General features: G+C 38.3%; 1 protein-coding gene across 22 annotated transcripts in view; it reads right to left on the bottom strand.

The window, feature by feature from the left end:
• The window catches only part of ATP2B2 (ATPase plasma membrane Ca2+ transporting 2), a 440,214-nt gene that overhangs the window by 175,139 nt on the left and 246,102 nt on the right, over positions 1 to 18,973 (bottom strand). For 21 of the 22 annotated variants that reach the window (XR_011322006.1, XM_069769735.1, XM_069769737.1 and 18 more), the window contains one exon: positions 17,001 to 17,485. Coding sequence is in view for 21 of the 22 variants with exons in the window: in XM_069769735.1 (XP_069625836.1) it covers positions 17,001 to 17,199 (199 nt within the window). In the remaining variant the exon portion in view is untranslated. The remainder of the gene's footprint in view (positions 1 to 17,000; positions 17,486 to 18,973) is intronic. The other variant, XM_069769743.1, reaches the window with a different exon arrangement.

Raw genomic sequence — 18,973 nt, 5'->3', positions numbered from 1 at the left:
AATAAAGTTGTCAGCTCTTCAGGTGATGTCAAGGGGGCATTTATCAGTTGCTGATTCAGGTTTAAAGAAAGGTCAAATTGTTGAGTGTTTCTGTAGACTGAAACTTCTGTATTTTCCCTCCTCCCAAAAGGATTAGAGTGAAACTCTGAGTACACTGCCCAGAAGGATGAGTATGAACAGCAGACTCAAGCAGTAAATTGCAACAGATTCCCAGCTGAAAAGTAGATCCAAGTGAACGAACTCTACATAACTTAAAGCAATATCATGTCTTCTGGTAATAAACACAGTTTAAACACCATTGTACGTAAAGGTCTAGGCCTATTTCATCCTCTTATTTGACAGATAAGCCCTTTTGGAAAAGCAAACTCTCTGTCTCCTCCCTAGTGAGCCACCTGGCACCTTGGACCTAGCCCTGTCGTACAAAAGAGTGACTCTGAATAAACATTGGGCAATACTATTGCCTGTTAAGAAGAACATTTATTACTGGATCATGTTTTGTTCCAGGAAGTCTACAGACTACTAAGGACCCTGCTATCACAATGTTGATAGTAGTTACAAATCCACAGTTAGCTCCATATGCTTAATAGCCTGTATCTGGGAATGCAATATTGCCCTAAGTGTTAAGCCAAAAAACCAACAACAACAAAATATCACAAAACCCAAACAATTTTTCCTATATTAATTACACCTACTGCAGAAAAGATCATGCTAATAGTGGACAACTTTTGCATGAACTGGGCTGCTTTTACCCACTGTAAAATAACAGTCAAAGAGAAAAAAACCGGTGCAGTGTAAAAGTTGCCATTCCATTTCCTGTTAAATATCTCCTAATTCAGCATGAGCTATATAATAAGACTGTAGCCTTTGATAAACTGAATGAATGTATTAATTAATTTTGCCTGCCAGCTCACCTTACTTACACATACTGACTCAATATTAAATAGAATGTCAGGTGCTCACCTCTGAAAAGACATGGACGTGCTTATTAATTAGCTTTGCTTGCCAACTCCCTTTAATGAGTTGTTGGACTACTGAATAAACCAGTGTTTGGCTTTTCAGCGAGGTTACTTTGTACTGAGCCTAACAGTTCTTTGCTAGACTATTATCTAGTCTCTACTCTTGCCAACACATGCTATAAATGCTCGTGCAGTTCATACTGAACCAAAACGTGTTTGAATCCTTAGATAACCAACATACCAGAGGGTGCTACTGTACTTTCACTTCCTAACACTTTCTTCTCTGGTTTCCCAGTCTTTATAACACTTCCAATGTACTACAGACTGTGGTATTTTTAAACACATTTGGCTATTTTAAAGCTATTATTTTTTCCTTCAATTTTATGTTTATAAGTTTTTGAGGGTTACATACAATTAGTCTTTTATGATGTTGGACACTGAATGGGAAAGTAAGAGCATTGATGTTCAGGCAGAAACAAAGTTCTCACTATAAACTTTGATTTGTAAAGAACTCCTATGAGTATGTCTCTGTTGACTAGTAGAAATGCTATCTGGCTTACTTTGCTTTACACATAGAACTCAGTACTATTAATGAAGGTTCTATAAATTGCTATTCCAGAGTTCCTCCTAGTGCTCAAAACCAAAATTATATTGAGCACTTTTCAATAAGTATAATGAAGCCTTAAATAGGAAACAGTTGACTTAAAACAAAGATATTTTAAGCAGAAAAGTATCTGCTCATATCATTCTACCTTATCACCCTCAACCTTTTCCTATCAAAACCAACCATGATATTAAAGTCTTTTCACAACTGATTTTTTTTTAATAATTACATATTGATTTCTTAGAGTATCTAGATTCTTAGAGTAGATTAAGGAGTCACAGCACCAAAATCCATTCATTTTAACAAACCATCAGCTAAAAAGACTTTATCATAAACACTAAATGTTAAATTAATATATTTGCTAGAAGAAAGTATTTAAATTTCTTGTGATATGCCCCAAACTCAAATTTTAAATTACCTTGCTTAAGGAGAAAGTAGAAATTTCATCACTGACTTGAATAAAATAAGGGTTAAGTCAGGAGACAGAACTTTACAAAAAACAATTCTGACAACTGTATGTCTGAAAATGTGAACACAAGTAGCCAATCCTTCCCATCATTTAAAATACTGAACTTCAGCCTGTAAGTTTTACATTTAATTATGTTACACAGTGAGAAGTGGCAGAAGTTTTCAAAATTCATTTTTGCAAAAATATTTTTCTTGAAAGCCTTTCCAGCAAAGAACATCTTTGTTTTTTCAAAGATTGAGAAATAAAAACTGATATAATGTTAAATGGTATGAAGATCACTGTATAATTTAGGTTTGTTTTTTTTTTAAAAGCCACAAGCCAAGTTTGAAGATAAATGCTGGTCTTAAAATAGTTTCAGCTGGGAACTTGTGCATACATTTACAGAAGACCATCTAGTCACTCATTTGATAAACCTAGCTCAGTTGCATCAACTGTATTTCATATCTCAGGTATACTTATTCAGAGTCATGCTGAAGTATTGGCCTTTAACAGTCAACATTAAATATGCTGCCAAGATTTAAAACTCAATGCAGTCATAATCAACCAGTTGTACAAGCAATATTACATTGATCACCACCATTCTGTAGAGCAACCTAAGCAGATAAAGAAGATAGAATTCTGTCAAAAGGCCCAAGTTCAAAGAGGACAAATAGGACCAAGCAGATAAGACATAGTACTGCCAAGAGGCCCAAGTTCAAACAGGACAAATGCCCAACACATGACCTGATCAATACCAGAAAGTACACGGTCTTCTCAAAAGACTTTGGCTTGAAGAGGTATCTCTGTTAATAAAAGAGGAACTGCCTGAGGCCACAAGGATGATTTCACAACCAATTCAAAAGTAGAGATCTTTAAGAAAGACCTCCAGGAAGCAGCAGAACAGAAAAAGAAAAAAAAATACCAGATGTAGAGCAAAAAGCAAATGAGCAATAAAGGAAATATGGATCAGGAAAAAACTGATCTAGTCAAAGGACAATGGAAGAAAGCGAAGAGATTTGAACAAAGAATGGTTTGGTATGAAAACATGCAGAAAACAACTTTGGTGTTAATTGTTTCAGATTGTCTATAAGTATAAATTCAAATACGGAAAAGTCCTCAAGTAGGAACAGTATACTGAATTTTAAATATGGAAAACACAGATATTCATAGCAGGCCATATATTTGCACAGCCATAAAAGTCTTACATACTAAAGAATGCAGAAATGGTTTATAGCTCCTTCCTGTTCTCCATATCTCACTAGAGATTTCCCAGAATAAATGCTGCTAGTTTCATGTAGCAAATGAATGGATATACTACTTTGCCTGCAAGCTTGAAGACGTTGGGGGGGGGGAGAATTTCAGAAAATCCATTTCCAACCAGTTTTAGGTTTTGTACATGAAGTTTAATGTTTTGCTTCATCTTGAAACAATCATGTCTGGATAACTAAATTGCTTAAATTTATCAGGGCAACATTTCTATCATCATTGACCACTCACACCAACATATGCAATTATTCAATAACACAAGAAACCATGGATCATTTGTAATACAAATAAATACCTTCTAGAGATTACATATATATAAGCAAATTTATTATGTTTGCTACTTATAATCTGCTAGAATGCTGTTTTCTCATGGCAGGTATGTTACACTGAAGACCCATCTCTCCTAACATGCATTGCATTCTCCTAACAGTTGAGAGCTCAGAAGCGAGGCCCTGTGACCGGCGTCCTCAGGCTCTGCTCTCTATGCCCTCTTCTGCCCCCAGAAAGCTTGCAGGTTCCTTCTCACAAAGATCCGACCCTCTTTCTGGAGTAAAACGAAGTAACTTTTCCAAAAGCTCCTGTACATACGAGAATTAATTTTGGAGATTTTTTTTTTTTTAATCTGATTTCTACTACGGTAAAAGCAGTGAGATAATTTTAAAATATATACTTAACAAATGGGGAAAAAAAAAACCCCTAACTAATGAATTAAATACTGTTATACGGCCACATTGGGAATCCTCCTTTTGGAGAGGGATTTTTCTGGTATGAGACACAGCAACTTCAGCAAATGGAGCTTAAACCTGTTCCCCCAGCAGACAGGACGTACCAGTCAACGGTCCCTTTGCCTGTAGAACTACACATATTCTAGGGATTTTGCTCACATTGCAACATCAGCAAGAACCATTATTTTATTCTAGTCAGCCACCACCAGTCACTTGCTAATCCAACATGGCTACCAAAACTTTCATGGATAGTCCCAGGCAGATAAGACATGCTATCAATTTTTAACAATAGAATGAACTTTTTCAAAATGTTTCAAAATAAAAACAGGCTTAAGTCTATTCCCCTCCATCCACCTCCCAAATTCAAAAGAAGCTGGCAAACATTTCTTCTTAAAGATATCATGGCAACCTCATGCACCTGAGTCTTTGAAGACATCTAGGAAGACTGAAGAAGTCTGCCAAATAAAATTCAGGACTTTTAAGCAACAATGCAAGTTAAACAGCTCTAAATAAAAGCGAGAGAGGAGGAAGGTCTCACTAAATTGTGACGAAATAGTGACCCAATTGAAGAAGAATTCTAGGGGATTCCAAACTGGGTCCCAGATTCAGGGCATTAATTTTAAATACCTCATTTAAAATTCAGTTTGCTGTCACTACATGAACACGACTAGATAGAAAAAAATGACAAGCTTGCAAAAGCGCTGGGTTGACTCTCCAGGGAGGGACGCCAGCAGTCACCCTCGCACAGTAAACAGTGGCTGGAAGTGACTTGTAAGAGCACGGCTGGCATCGCCCCTGCAGGGACGTTTCACGTCCACAGAGCAAGGTGAGGCGTCCCTCGTAGCAGCTGCCGAGCGTGGGAAGATTTATAGGCCAGAAGAGCAGAACAGGAGAGGCGCAAAGATTTTTACATCCAGGAAATGGTATTGATTGCCGCTGCATAGCAAGAACCAATATATTTTTCTCTACAATTTTAAGCTGCTGCTGCAGTGATGTTAACGTCAGCATCAATACCTTTGGAAAAGTGGGGCAGCAGAAAGCACTGCCAGCATCTCATGGCAAAACACGCCACACTGATATCCTTGTTAAACAGGATTAACATCAGGAATTAAAAATAACATCTAGGTTTCGGGGAAAAAAAAAAACAAAAAACCAACACTGATTTCACCTTAAAAGTCTTTGTATGTTGGTAATGCTGAAACAGTTATTGTGATAAGTTATTTTTAGATCATTTCAAACTCTCCAGATCTTTTGCCATGCACACTCTTCAGGGCTGAAGGCAAAAAATCTCCGTTTGTTCCAAGACATTTATTTAACATTCAACACAAACATTAGTACAGGCTTATTCTCAGCTTTTATACAGTATTTTGGAGCAGTGGTGCACATGCATGTTAACAAACTGGGTGTATTCTTTGTCCTCTAAGAGGTCACTTTAAAACAGCCAATAAGACAATTTGAGCTTAATGACTTCTGCCATCTGATATTTCATATTTAAGCAAATTACTTCAGCTACGCTACAGCATTAAACAAAACCAAACTATCACGAGCAACTCATTGAAGAAAACAGAGCTGATCTTTGCACAGCCAATACATTTACTCAGCTAAAACTGTTTTCATTTCTCTGGTAATACAACATACTATTCATATCCATCTTACGATCCAGTGTGCATGACAGGTTTGGATGACAGTTCACTGCTGTTGTTTCAGGTTATGGTTTTTACTTTGTGGGTTGGAGCAGATTAGCTTTCATGTTTATAAGCAGGCAAAGTAGCAGGAGGGGTAATACAATCACAGAGACTTCCTTGGGAACAAAACCAATGACGTTTATGCCTTTTTCCTTAGCTATGTTGTAAATTTTTAAACTTTATTTGTAGAGTCCTTCAGCACCTATAGCTTTGAAGTATCAGTGACGGACAAGGCCAGCACCAGAAATAAGCAAATTTAACTTCCCAGGGCCAGCTACAGCACTTGCGTAACGGCCTCACGTAGCACCGTATTGCTCCTGTTTGATGCGTGCATAATACTGGTAATCACCAATAATTTACTTTCATGGTTTCCTTCAGCATATTATTTCTTAAGCCTGAAAGCAATTGTTCCGAACACTTAACTACGCGCCCTGTTCTGCAGTTTGTTTTGCATCTACTCGACGTACGTTAATGAACCAAGAGCCAGGGTCAGCTCTGTCAGACTGCCCCTGCACCTGCTGAACGCAACTGCACAAACTCACTGACTTGAGAAAACAATAGAACAAAGGCAAAGCCCAAGGCCCTCACCGTCATCACATGAGATGTGTACAAAGTCAGCAGGTAGGCACACCTTAACGCTTGAATAGTTCTACAAATTTACACTATACTTTTGTAGGAAACAGGGGTGCTTTTGAAGTTTTTTGAGGTTTTTTTCTTTAAGCAAAAACTAGACAATTTGCATAGTGATAGGTTCTGATTTGGCCAGCCTTTTCACTGTTGTTTTACCCTTTTAATCAATTATCACTCACCAACAGGAGTGATTTTCACCAAGACAGTCATCTTTATGTACTCCAAGATTTCCATGGGCTAAAAGTCAACTGCGAGACTACAGTTCAAGAAAAGGCATCTATTTTGGCTGTAGTACCACAAGACTACAAATGTCAAGCTGGATGACCTCTGCTATCCGCGCAAAACCATGCAACAGTCATGACCCTACTGGCAAAGTAGAACGATGAGGTAATGCAACAATTCTCTACTACTTCAGGGTTTTTTTTAATGAATGCAAAAACACTTCAGGGTGTAATTAAAAAAACCAACCCAAACACAATCAAACAAAACAAACCAACCAGTGGCTCAGAAAGCAATCATCATTCCTTTAAAATTCAGACCCTGTGCCAGGGAATGGGTGGGGGCCAACACGCAGCTGAAGTGAGGCAAGCACAAGGAAACTCACGGTGCTCCAATTTGCCACTCAAACTTCCAAACTAAGGTAACGACTTGAAACTGCTAGAAAAATTGTGAAGAAAGTACAAGTAGATTTGTTGGATTGTTTAAGCAAAGAATTAACTGCGGTGCCTAGAATAATGCTTATGCTAAGTGCTAAGATTATAACTTAATAGTTGTACTGTAATTTTAGAGCATTACCATGTATTTGTCTTCCTGCATTAATGCTGACATGATCCTCAACAAATAGTACTCAGCCTATAGCATCTGCGGCACTGTGCCCTCATTTATGAAGTCAAAGTGAAATTCTGCTGCAGTTAATAGGATACTTATTGAATGCATTAAGAAAATTCTCCTCTCATTCTTTGGTAACTACTTCAAGGGCAAGCTCTCCTTTTCAAGCACACCTGTAAAGAAGTGGGCTATTCCCAATTTTCCCTCATCTCCAATGCTGATCAGAAAAAAGAATCATGACAGCTTTTGAACTACTCTATAAATTTGGTCGATTTTCCTTCCTCCTACTTATTTTTTCAGTCTTTTTGTAACTTAAGAGGACTACACCTAAACTGCCCTCATACTGAAAAAGACGGTTCCTCTGCGGGAAGTGGTGGGGAGGAGAGATTGACACAAAATGCAAAAGGAATAATCAAAGGAGTAGCACAGCCCATGCAAGCTCAGGTTTTCAAGTCTTTTAACAGAACTGACTCAGCTCACAATCCACACAGGAACTGAGTATCTGCAGTCCCTAAAGAATTTAATTTGAAAGCAAAGAGGAAACAAGGGCTAGTAAATGCTATTGTTACAGAAATAGCAGCTACATACACCCAGCTATTTCTATTATCCAACAGAAATACTCTGCATTTAATATAATCCGTGGTTGCATTGCCAAGTTCTGGACTGGCAATAAGGACAGGACATTAAAATCCATTGTTTTACCAGCTCCGAGGCAAGGACAAGGAATGAGATTCCTAATGAGCATTCAGAAAGGAATTTTTTTTCTTTAAAAGTTCAAAAGAAAGTTACTATACCATGCAGCAAGCTATGCCAGACTATGTCACCTATTATCAGTGAAAATAGGTTCTTTATGTCAGAAGCGATCATCATTTTTTCAAGATGTGTGGGGAAGCCTTCTTTGTCCTTACACCTTTTGGGATGTGCAACTGCAAGCATATTTTCTAGAACACCTAGACAGATGTGGAAAAAAATTACTGGAGACAGGGTAGAAATAATTTCTAGAGATACTTAGAAGGCAAGTCAGAAACTACGAATGCATCACATTAAAGGAAATCAGTATTGAGGAAATGCAGTTATGTTTGTCTTGGAAGCACATTGAGTTGACTGCCAAAAATACATTTTTGGCTTTATTTTCTGCTCACCTCACCTTTATAAACAACAGGCATGTCAAACATCATCAATATTTGACTTCTTGGAAAACAGATGGAAAGAGTAAATTTGATCAGCCTAGATTTGAAGGGTAAGTAGCAATTGCAAAAGAGGACAGGAGGCCGGAAATCATTACTGCAGCTGACACTGTACTTATCCCAAGCCTGTTCATATTAGTTATCATCAAAAGAAAAATGACCAATCATTCAGTCATGCTAATTGCACTTGCAAGACTACTAAACTTAGACTTGCATATTGAAAGCCACTGCCCCATTTTATCCAAACACCTTTTACTCTTTCAAAATATAACATAATCCTCTTTCGTGAAAAAATATAAATGCAATGCTGAATAAAAAAACATTTCAAGATTTCAATTATTGTGAGGAACAGCATTGTCATCATCTGTCCAATCCACAGATGATCCTTGCAAAGACTTTAGTAGCAAAGTTTTCCAATTGCCATGGCTCAGCTGGAAGCAGCATCGCTGCTAGCAGCGACACTTGGCAAAAAGTTTGGGAATGCCTAATACAGACGCAGGTAATTGGTTTATCTTTAAATTTTAAGGTGGCATTGTAAAGGGAGTACTTTTTGCACCCCTGTAAGCATCAACTGAGACAACTGATTAAGAGCTGTGCTCTTATGTTCCCTCTAGCAGGGCCAATCACAAAAGGATAAAACCACTGCATGTCAAAGGTTTGCTTTCACAGGACACTGACAAAATAAGGCAGAAACCCCTTTCACTTTCTCTGATATACTGCAAAGACAAAGCTTAATTTCATCAAGGGCAAACTGGCTACATCGATTGGATTATTCATTTGGTATAATGGACCTTCCTTTCTTCCTGCAGCTTTCTCAAAACAAGAACAAAATTAAGATAAATCAGCTCTCACTCAAGGCTGACACACTATATACATTTATGGATTTCTAACCCTGCAATACAATAGAAGCGAGGTAATCATTACACGATTTTTTTTTTTCTCTGCAGTACTGTTAGTCTTACATAGGCTCTGCAGAAAATAGGCATGCTTTGTAAAGGAAAGGCTGCAGCATAGCTCAGCAGCAGCTCCACGCTTCTCTCCTCCCTTCTGCTCTTTCTTTCCCATTACTGCTTTTCCTTTCCCAGCACAGAAGCCACCACTTTGATACACGTGCATGAAAGCGCACACAAGAGAATACCTTTTTGATCCTCCAGGCAAAGGACTAATTGCCTTTTGCTGAGGGAGCACCACTAACGTAATCCTACTTCGCAATTTTGACAACTGACGTAACTGCTGGAGTTTATGAAATGTAAAAATTACTTCCCCCATCGTTACGTACACTGTTGCTATTATGTTAAAGATCTGGCCTCATCTTTTTTCACACAATAAACGAGCTGGTTATGCCAACAAACTCAAACCACTATTTCTACGAATGGGATTACACATTTATCAACTGCACCATATAATGGCAACACTTTCCATCACTTATTATTTTGCAAAAAGGGAATGACATACTGTATTGCATCATTGTATTTAGATCAAGGAGAAATCTGTGGCACAATACATTATGGCAAATGTTAACCTACAACAACCTCTTTACAAAGAGGGAAAGAATTACTTAAAGTTGCTGGGCCAGACTTTCTTTTGACTTAGAACACATTGTAGTTGTAATTGAGCTAATTACAACGAACAAACATCAGACCTGTGCAGAACAGGTGCAAAATCTCACACCCATTTATTATTATGTTCATCTAAATTTGAGGTGCAACAGCAGAATGTATGCTCGTAGTCAGTAATATTGCCTGCATGTATTTAATGTACAGTCTTAAAGGGAAGGGGTGTTCGGTTTGCATGAAAATAGCCTCCTTTCTAGAAGTGTTGCACCTGCTGAAGTAAGATCATCACTGAAAGGAAGATGACCTCCTGGGTAATCACATAAATAAATCAGCACTGGCTTCAGAAAATCTCTGATGCTACCTAATACAACAGGCAGAAGGCATTCACTTGCTTTAAAGTAAGGTTAGCAAAGGAAGAAAGCAATGCCAGCTACAGAGAGAAGCTTTTCACAAACCATTTAGGATTCTCAAAGGAACAGGTGATCTAGCTTATGTTTATTTTAAAAGCTTCATGGGGAAAATGCATCATGCAATATTTCTCTAGCTTTCTACAAGTAAATGAACAAAGCCAAAGTAAATCAGCAAGTAGCACGATGTGCCAAAATCCAGAAACAAAATGAGCAATGAAATTGTACTTATCACCTAGAAAAATCTAAGCCATTCATTTGAGATGCTTATGTTTGGGTAACCTTTGGGAGAATGTTTGCTGTTCCATTACACAAACAATGGAAATATTAGATAAGGAAAATAACTGCAGTTGCCAAGAAAGCTCCATGCACTACTCTCAAATCATTAAACGCGTAGATACTATTTTATGGATATATAACATACTGCATACAGCAGGAATGTCAAACGTACAGAACTGTTTCATCCAAACCCTGTTTGCATGGGTCCCAGGAGTGCGGTGTAGAAATCCCTAGACCAGTACATCTGCATGGCACCGTGCTGATACACCCGGCGAAAAACTGAAATGTAAGAGCCAACGTCAACTGCGCTAACGCCAAGTATTACAGCTTTAACAGGCATGTTATATAGGACTTTGAGACAGTACTGTATGCCAAAGCAAATCTCCTTGCCTCACATGAGTTATTAACGCACAACCATCTTGCCTAGATTTTTTCCATCTGTTCGCAATCTTGAAAGACCTACTATGACAATGGTGTTTAATGCAAACTTGGGTCAGACCCAGCGTTTCCCCACAGAACGGAGCAGCAAAGAGCCAGATAAATAATAATCGCTTCAGCGCTTTTCTCCGCAGCGAGCGAGCGGGAGCCAGCGGAGTCCCCCCGGGTGCAGGCAGGGAAGGTGCCCAAGGGGAGGCCCCCAGGCACACACACACGCTGCCCGTCCCGTCCCTGCTTCCCACCCGTCCCGGGGGGGCAGGCACCATTCTGGCTCCCCCAGGCCTGCCCCCAAAGGTAAAGGCGGTACAAATCCATCCGTCGTACCTGTCAGGGGTTCAGCAACTGCCACAGTAACTTGGAAATGAAGTAGGGTCAGAACCTGCCTGCCTTCCTAGCTCAGCAGCCTCTGACTGCAACAGGCAGTAACTTTGCTAAGCACAGCTTGCTGGGGAGCGGGCAGGGGCATTCGGGGGGGTTGTGGGCACCTGAACAGGCCAGCAAGTGTTTGTTGAAGTGACTACAGAAATATGTCAAGTTATCACAAGTTCTTACCAGTTCAACCATGCTTCACGCTGCATGAATAACTAGGCGAAATAGGAGTTTAAAGTTTGTTAGTGGTTTTTTTCCCATGCAAGGTAGGAAAGAAGCGTTGCAAAATGCAACCCTTAGAGGCCTTTGCCGTGCCAATACTGAAGGCTTTTTTCATGGGGAAGGCTGTTTTCATTGTTTAAACCAATCCTTCCATGTGGAGAGAACATGTACAAATAAGGACTAGATGTGTGCTTGGAGTTTGGCTTCTGGCCTGGGCGTGTTGGCAAATTGGCCTGAACTACAAGTCATGTTTTGACACCATAAATAAGGTCGAGGAATTAGACGGCACAGCGCTCTGGAGAGAGGATGAGCGGGTCTTCTCTTACAGTGCTTTTAGGATGCTGCTTTGAAGATTTCCAAAGTACTTCAGCTGAGCCTCACGACCAAATTCTTAAAATCTACTTTAGGAGAGCTGGCAGCATAGCTTGTACAAAAATCATTTCATGAGCAGAATAGTATTCATCCTAACCTTGAATTTAAAATAAGTTAAGAAAATCTTGAACTTACACATAGTATTTGATGGTTTATGCACGATTAAGTGTATTCTTTTAACAACAGCTAAAATTATGAAAATAAGTAAATTGGTAATAGCATCATCTATTTTTGACAGTGTGGTTTTCTAGATTTCAATCTCTGGCAACCCATTATTTTATATTTCTATTTTAAACTTAGATTTGTCTCCATCAATCATCTTTCATTCCTTTCTCAATTTGTTTCCAAATTCTTTACATATCTTTAGCTAAGTTAACGCATAACAACACAGTGGTGCACCTAACTGAAATTCAGTATGTACTAGCCAGATTAGCTTCAAAACAGAATAATAACTTATTAAAGGTGTATTTTTATAGCAGCAAGCTTGAGGAACCAAAACTAGCGAGTACTAAAAGCAACTGATTAATTTTGTTGTATTCAGTATTTCTTCGTCTTTTACCTCACTGTTAAAATTGTAAAAGGCTTTTTAGATTGGAATAATGAAAAATAAATACACCTACACAGTTGGCTTAATTGATACTCAGTCCATATCTCCCATATAACAAACTTGCATTTGAAGAGAGAGAGTCACTCATATCTTGTATCTAACTTAACTAAGGGTAGTTATGATGATTAAAAAGTCAAGTTCTACGCTAGAAAGATTATCATTTAACTGCTAATTGATACTTTCCCTTGCCATGAAGCCTTTTTACAGTATCCTAAGAGAGCTACAGCTAAAAAAACCCAAACCTTGCATTTTTCATATTAAAAGTAGGTTCCACCGGCTCACATAATAATATCACATCTAAAATGTTCTCGCACTCCACCAGACCGTTTCTAGAAATTTAGCCTATTGGGTGTCCACTAAACACCAACAGAAAAAACTTCTCCTATAGTGCTGTAACATTACCACCAATGGGTAACATCTTTTGGAGCTGCTGCTTCAGGCCTGATCACACAGACATCACCATGGGACAAGTTTTTTTCTTTATATAAAAATGAAAGAAGCATCACTATACACAGCTTCACTTTTCAGGCACACTGGAAATGACTCCATGCAAGTATTTTAAGCAAGAAATCATGGAAGTTAAGTCACTAACATATTCTTACAAGGAATAAACGTTTTTGTAATACAAAGGGAATGTAGATGAAAAACTTACTGTAAATCGGTGCATACTACATAAAATTATGGGTAAAATACAGTTAAGCACTGGAAAGAGTGGATTCCAATCTCATTTGGTATTCATCCAACTAACTCATCACATTTTACCAGCTGTCCTTCATAAGGTATCACTAATGCTCGAGTGGGCCTCAGAGACTCGGATTGCATGGAAAATTATACAACTGTCATCACAGCTCTGCCCAATGGGGGATTCAGTGTTGTTTTGCAAAATGACAGCAAGCTAGATCCTGCTTATTTTCGTATTACTAGAATAATGAAAGTGAAACTAATCTGAATAAAAATATTTTTAAAGAAAATTCAAGGAGACACTTATTTGTATTTTTTCATATAAAGTATTTCCATAGATTTTGGGGAGATTCTTTTTATGAATGCTTAAATGGTAGCTTTTCGTTATAATATAATCACTTTCATGCAGGAAATCCCTTAGGCATAACTGAGAGCTGGGATCCACACTGCATCTATAGCTAGAAAAGCAATCAAAGAAAATTTAAAGAAGAGACTGAAGCCTTGTAAACCATAATAATATCATGAATTCATTCAGCATGCAAATAGTATTCTACTCAACATTCAGCAGACTTTTAAAGCTCCACACTGAATTAATACATGAGTTCAGAAAGCACTAGTAAGTGTATCTTCACAACAGCATAAATAACATTTGAGTTATGCATGAAGCATCTTACCTTGAGAATTTCAAGGCCTTTAAAACAGAGCTTCAAAAAGGCACTTTTAGTGTAAGTGATTGATTCTACCAGTCCATAGGTGGTACATCAAATATTAACATGGGAAATGAATTGCTGAGTAAACTCTAAGATAACTGCTACTTCTAATTTTCTAAATACTGAGGAAGTAAATTCAGGTTACACCACATTTTACCAAATTATGAAGTGCCTGCTTCCGGGATACATTTTTTACCTCTGTTCCAATAACTACTTAAGCCATACCCCACAAAATGAGAGACTTTCTGAAAACAAGTTCTGAAAGAGCTACAAGCCTAGGAAGAACCAAATTCTACAGTCAAGTCCTTTTTGCTGTTTCATTCATATTCACCCAGGACTCTTGCTCAGCAAGAGTTTATTTGGTTTATTGAAAGATGTAGTGCCCTGCAGTAACGCTTATTCTGTTATTCCTCATAAAATGGTGTAAAATGTGCAGCACTCCAAACTACAAAAAATAGTGGGAGTTCAGTTAACTGTGCTTCACCAAAAAAGATGCTGGTTGGAAAAGTGCTTTTCAGGCATGGTGGCAAATTATGGGATTTCATAAAGATATTTCACGGGGAATCCACTGTTTGCTGCAAATACCAAAAGATAAAACTCTTTGGGAGCCTCCACTAGGTATGTCAATAATTTATTCGTAAATCTTGTCTACTTGATGTTAAAATTCCATTTCCATATAAGAAACTATGATGTTTCATTCCTCTAAGAATAGTCATATCTTCAAGAATATCCTCTTCACTGTATTTAAGTTTCTTCTCTGCGCTTGGATACAAGAAAAGTAATGGCTAGGGACTTGTATCTAAACATATGCTTATATCTGAGATATGCCTTTAAAGCTTTTCTATTGAATTCTTATGGATACTTTCTCTCAAACGAAAATTTCTGAGTTTGACATGACATATTTCAGAGAGATTCCATCCTAAAAGGGGTTTTCCAAGTAAAACAATTAAGATGAAAACTTAGTGTGACTGGGAATACCTATTATGTGATCTAATTTAAAATTAAAACCCAGCAGAGTCTTCATGATTCCAAGGCTATGCTGATTGCCATTTGAAGCTGGAAATGTTTTTCCCTAATGCACAAGTGATGAAGTGCACGTAAGGCTTAGAGGAAAGTTACCTTATCTGAAGTATCAGATATAGATTACTGCTGGAGTCAGCATGCCACACTAGTTGGATCCATACACTCTGTTCCGATATGAGGAATTAAGTTTCCCTGATGTCACAAATTGAACAGATAATGCAATTAACATTTCCTTTGAAGTTCACATTGACCATAGAATGAGTTGGCAAAACTTTACTGAATCAGTCACTGAAGTGATCTTGGCTCACACAGACTGAGACTTCAGCTTTGACAGTCTATAAACCGCTGAATCCCTAGTGGGATATTTATAATCAGTGTTTATTCTGTCATGTAAATATAAAGATCCTGCACTTCTGTCTGGAATTCCCCAGATGTGTCAGGGATCTGTCAGAATCGCTGCATATTCTCTGCAGAGTTGCTTCTCTCATGTGCACCAGCTATTAGGCCACTCTCTGAAAGACTGACGGACGTCTGGAAACCCCACACGAGTGGCAGGGTCTCATTTTCCTACCTCAGCGCTCCTACTGGGAGCAATCTCCAGGTAGGAAAAGAGGTCCTGTCTGAAGGATCAGATCTTTGGGCAAGACTAGAAAATAGGACAGATCTGTTATAAAATGTTCCATTTGCCACTAGTTACTCTAGAATACAAGAGTACACATGAATGCTGAAGCACTATCGGAGTTGACTGCTCATTTTAATACAGAATTAGCTTAATAATCCTTTGCTGAAAAGGTACCATTCACAGTTCTATAGTTTCTAATGCTTAAACAATACTAAGACTGTATATGATCAAGTGTAGAACCATGAAGAATTTACTTGAAGACTAGGCATTGATAGCTGCTCCTTTGGGACTCTTCAACTAGCGTAATTTATAATGTCACACTATCTGATGCTACAATTGACACGTTTATGATTACACCAATAATTCAAGACTTTCAAGCATTTAAACAGAGGAGGTAACTAAATGATTAATTTAAAAAAGGAGAGGATGGAATAAAGCCAAGACTTCTATCTTCTTGAAAAAGAAAATAACTTAAAATGAACATCTTGGCTGCTTTACAAGACAAGATAAAAACTATAGACTCAAAGACTTTATAATTTCCAAAAGTGTTAATATTCCTTGGAGATGAAAATACGGTGATGAAAATAGAATTCTTAGAATTAAAGAGAATTTTATTTGCGCTAAAAGAGAAAGAATTGGTGAAAAGGAAAATTACATGAGGAGAGGGAAACATCTCACTATCGTCAACATTCTGTGGGGAGATATTTGGGAAGACTGTTGAAAACCAGACTACTGTCTGATGATCAGGTAGAGAACTCCGAAAACACTTAGAAGAATAGATATTGAAAAAGTGATGATGCGTATTATTAAACATAGGAAAGTAAGGAGTTTAATTATACATACAAAAGAAATCCAACTAATAAAAACATTGATACAGTCATATATTAATTACTTAAGCAAAGCTATGTATGGTAATACAGTAAGTCAAGACTAGTAACCACAAAATATGTATGTATTACATATTGATCTACAAAGTAAAATAATGTGTATCTCATAAGGTCTTTTCATGTTCTCAAGATGTCCAAACACCTAGAAATTCTTCCGAAGTAACTAGTCTGCACCTTCTTTGCCCCAATATATACGTTAAAGCCTCTTTATAATGCCATAATACAGGTGCTGATTTTTTTGTCTGCCTTTTAAGGAAGAATTAATGCATTTAGCTGTTTGAATAAACAGCACTTCTTTTATTCTCATGCTAGCTTCAGCTATAGCTAGACTGGTTTTATCTTCTTTCTCTGAAGACTCCTCTTTTGTTTTATTATCGTTGGGAATAACGGCAGCGCCATGAGAATTGTGTTCAGGTTTGAAACAAAACCTCTTTCTTTCACTATCTGGAGAGCACTCATGCAAAGTCCCCTGGTTGAACTGAAGTGGAATATGCTTACCTTCTGTTGGTGATGTCTTCAGATGTCTGCAGAGCCCCTCTGTTTCCCCATATGTCTCTTTAATTTTTACTACTGCTTCTGTTCCTCGAAGTTCCATGAGGGAGCGCAGTTCTTGCAGTGTGCACCCAAACTCTCCTGCATGGTTGGCCTCATTTCTTTGGTTCTTGGAATAAAAATCGCTATTTGTCATGTCACCCATTGTTGCTGATTATATTGCTCCACTCGTTATAGTTGATACAATCTTAAAACTGTTTAAAAATTGCAGGAAAGGAATCTTGAACTCCAATCTAAGAAATTAAAAAGAATCCAGTGTGTGTCTGGTGAGCGATGTGGAGGATGCCTCTGGCGTGCAAGGTGTCCCTGACTGACTAGTGGTCCGCAGAACGGCTGCTTTCAAGGCTGCAGACCAGCTGTGCTCCATTCACCATTTCCCATTATGCTGCACCCAAGCTGTAGAATCTACATGGTCATTTCTTCCTCTGGACCTTTGGGAACAAACAGAAAGGACTCATTACAAGAGTGAGCAATAACGCTTTACAAAGGTGATTTCAAATTTATTCTATCATTGCAGTTTGACTTGTCATTTAAGAAAAGCTAGGCAGAAAAACTGTAGAGGTGTCCTGTAAAATGCTGCAGGTAGTCAGAGCTAGCATCGACAACAAGGATAACACTAGCTCTGCCTTAGATAAAGCTCTCTACAGCTAAACCACCAACAGCAGTGTTGCTTACTTTAATCAAGTCCCAAGAGCACCTGCTAAATGAGATGGCTCATGAATATTAATAAGTAAGCGATTAGTCCAGCATGCTAGATGCACCTCCAGTATATGCTCTGGTTCATACAGCCACATCAATCTTTCATCTGACAAGAACAAAGACTCTCTCATAAAGGCTACAAGGTAACAAAAATTAGTTAAATGCTACTAGTTTTCACAATGGGTTAAAGCAAAACTGTTTTTCAATGCAAGGACAGTAAAACTGGTGGAAAAACTAGAGCCACCATTACAAATTCAGAATACATTTAAATACACTACATCTTGCAGCCCTGCCTTCTGTGGAAGGAAGCATACCCCAGAAAAGAGAGAAAATGCTTCAGTGTCTTGGTTTGAACAGCCAGAGCTATGTCTCGTACAAGGCAGCTGTTGGGTTGCTTTCCTCCAGCGCTGCCCGTGAGCCCCCTCACCCACAGCTTCGCCTTGACAGCGACAAACGTGCGAGCACGGAGCCAACACACACAGACACGCACGAGTACAGATGCACGCAGGGTGGGGTTGGCTTTTTTCTTTTTTTCTTTTTTTTTTATCTCCCCCCCTCCATGTGCAGTGTTGAACAAGTCACATTTGGACCATCTGGGAGACAGTTGATTACTTGCTAAAACCAGCCTTTAAAACCTGTTTCCCCTTCCCATATTCTAATGAAGTTGGTTTAAATACTGCTGAAACCAGCAATTATATTTGGCACAGAGAGTTTTAACAGAGATTAAAGGTTTCCTTTTGGCCTCAAGCGGGTTAGTGTGAGCACACTGTCTAATCTATAGGTCTCAGAATAGTTTTCTCATAATAAAAAAGATCTTTAAAAGAGCACACCATCAGCGTAATGACTGACAAACCTGCCACAGTCAAAGTGCATATTCTGAACTTTCTACGTACAGTCATACACAGTGGAAATGAGTCCACACATAAAGGACTTGAAACACTTTGGGATCCTCTTTAAGTCCCAATTTTATATTTGTGCAACAATCTCCCACCCACATATAGTTGACATAATGTGTAGGCTTGGTATTTCCACTGACCTATACTGCATGGCTATTGCTCTGCATGCAGGAAAGATGAGGCGCACTGTATGCGTTCATTCCTCTGCCCACAGTGACATTACCTGCTTTGGAGCTGTCTAATATACCTTGATCAATTAGACAAACTGAACCTCTAACAGCCCTCTCATTTACAGATGAAAAAGTCAACATTCCTTCTATTTCT

Source organism: Haliaeetus albicilla, chromosome 24 (genome assembly GCF_947461875.1).
Source record: "Haliaeetus albicilla chromosome 24, bHalAlb1.1, whole genome shotgun sequence".
NCBI lineage: Eukaryota > Metazoa > Chordata > Aves > Accipitriformes > Accipitridae > Haliaeetus > Haliaeetus albicilla.
Note: the sequence above shows the minus strand (reverse complement) of the source record. Positions and strands in the feature narration are given on the sequence as shown.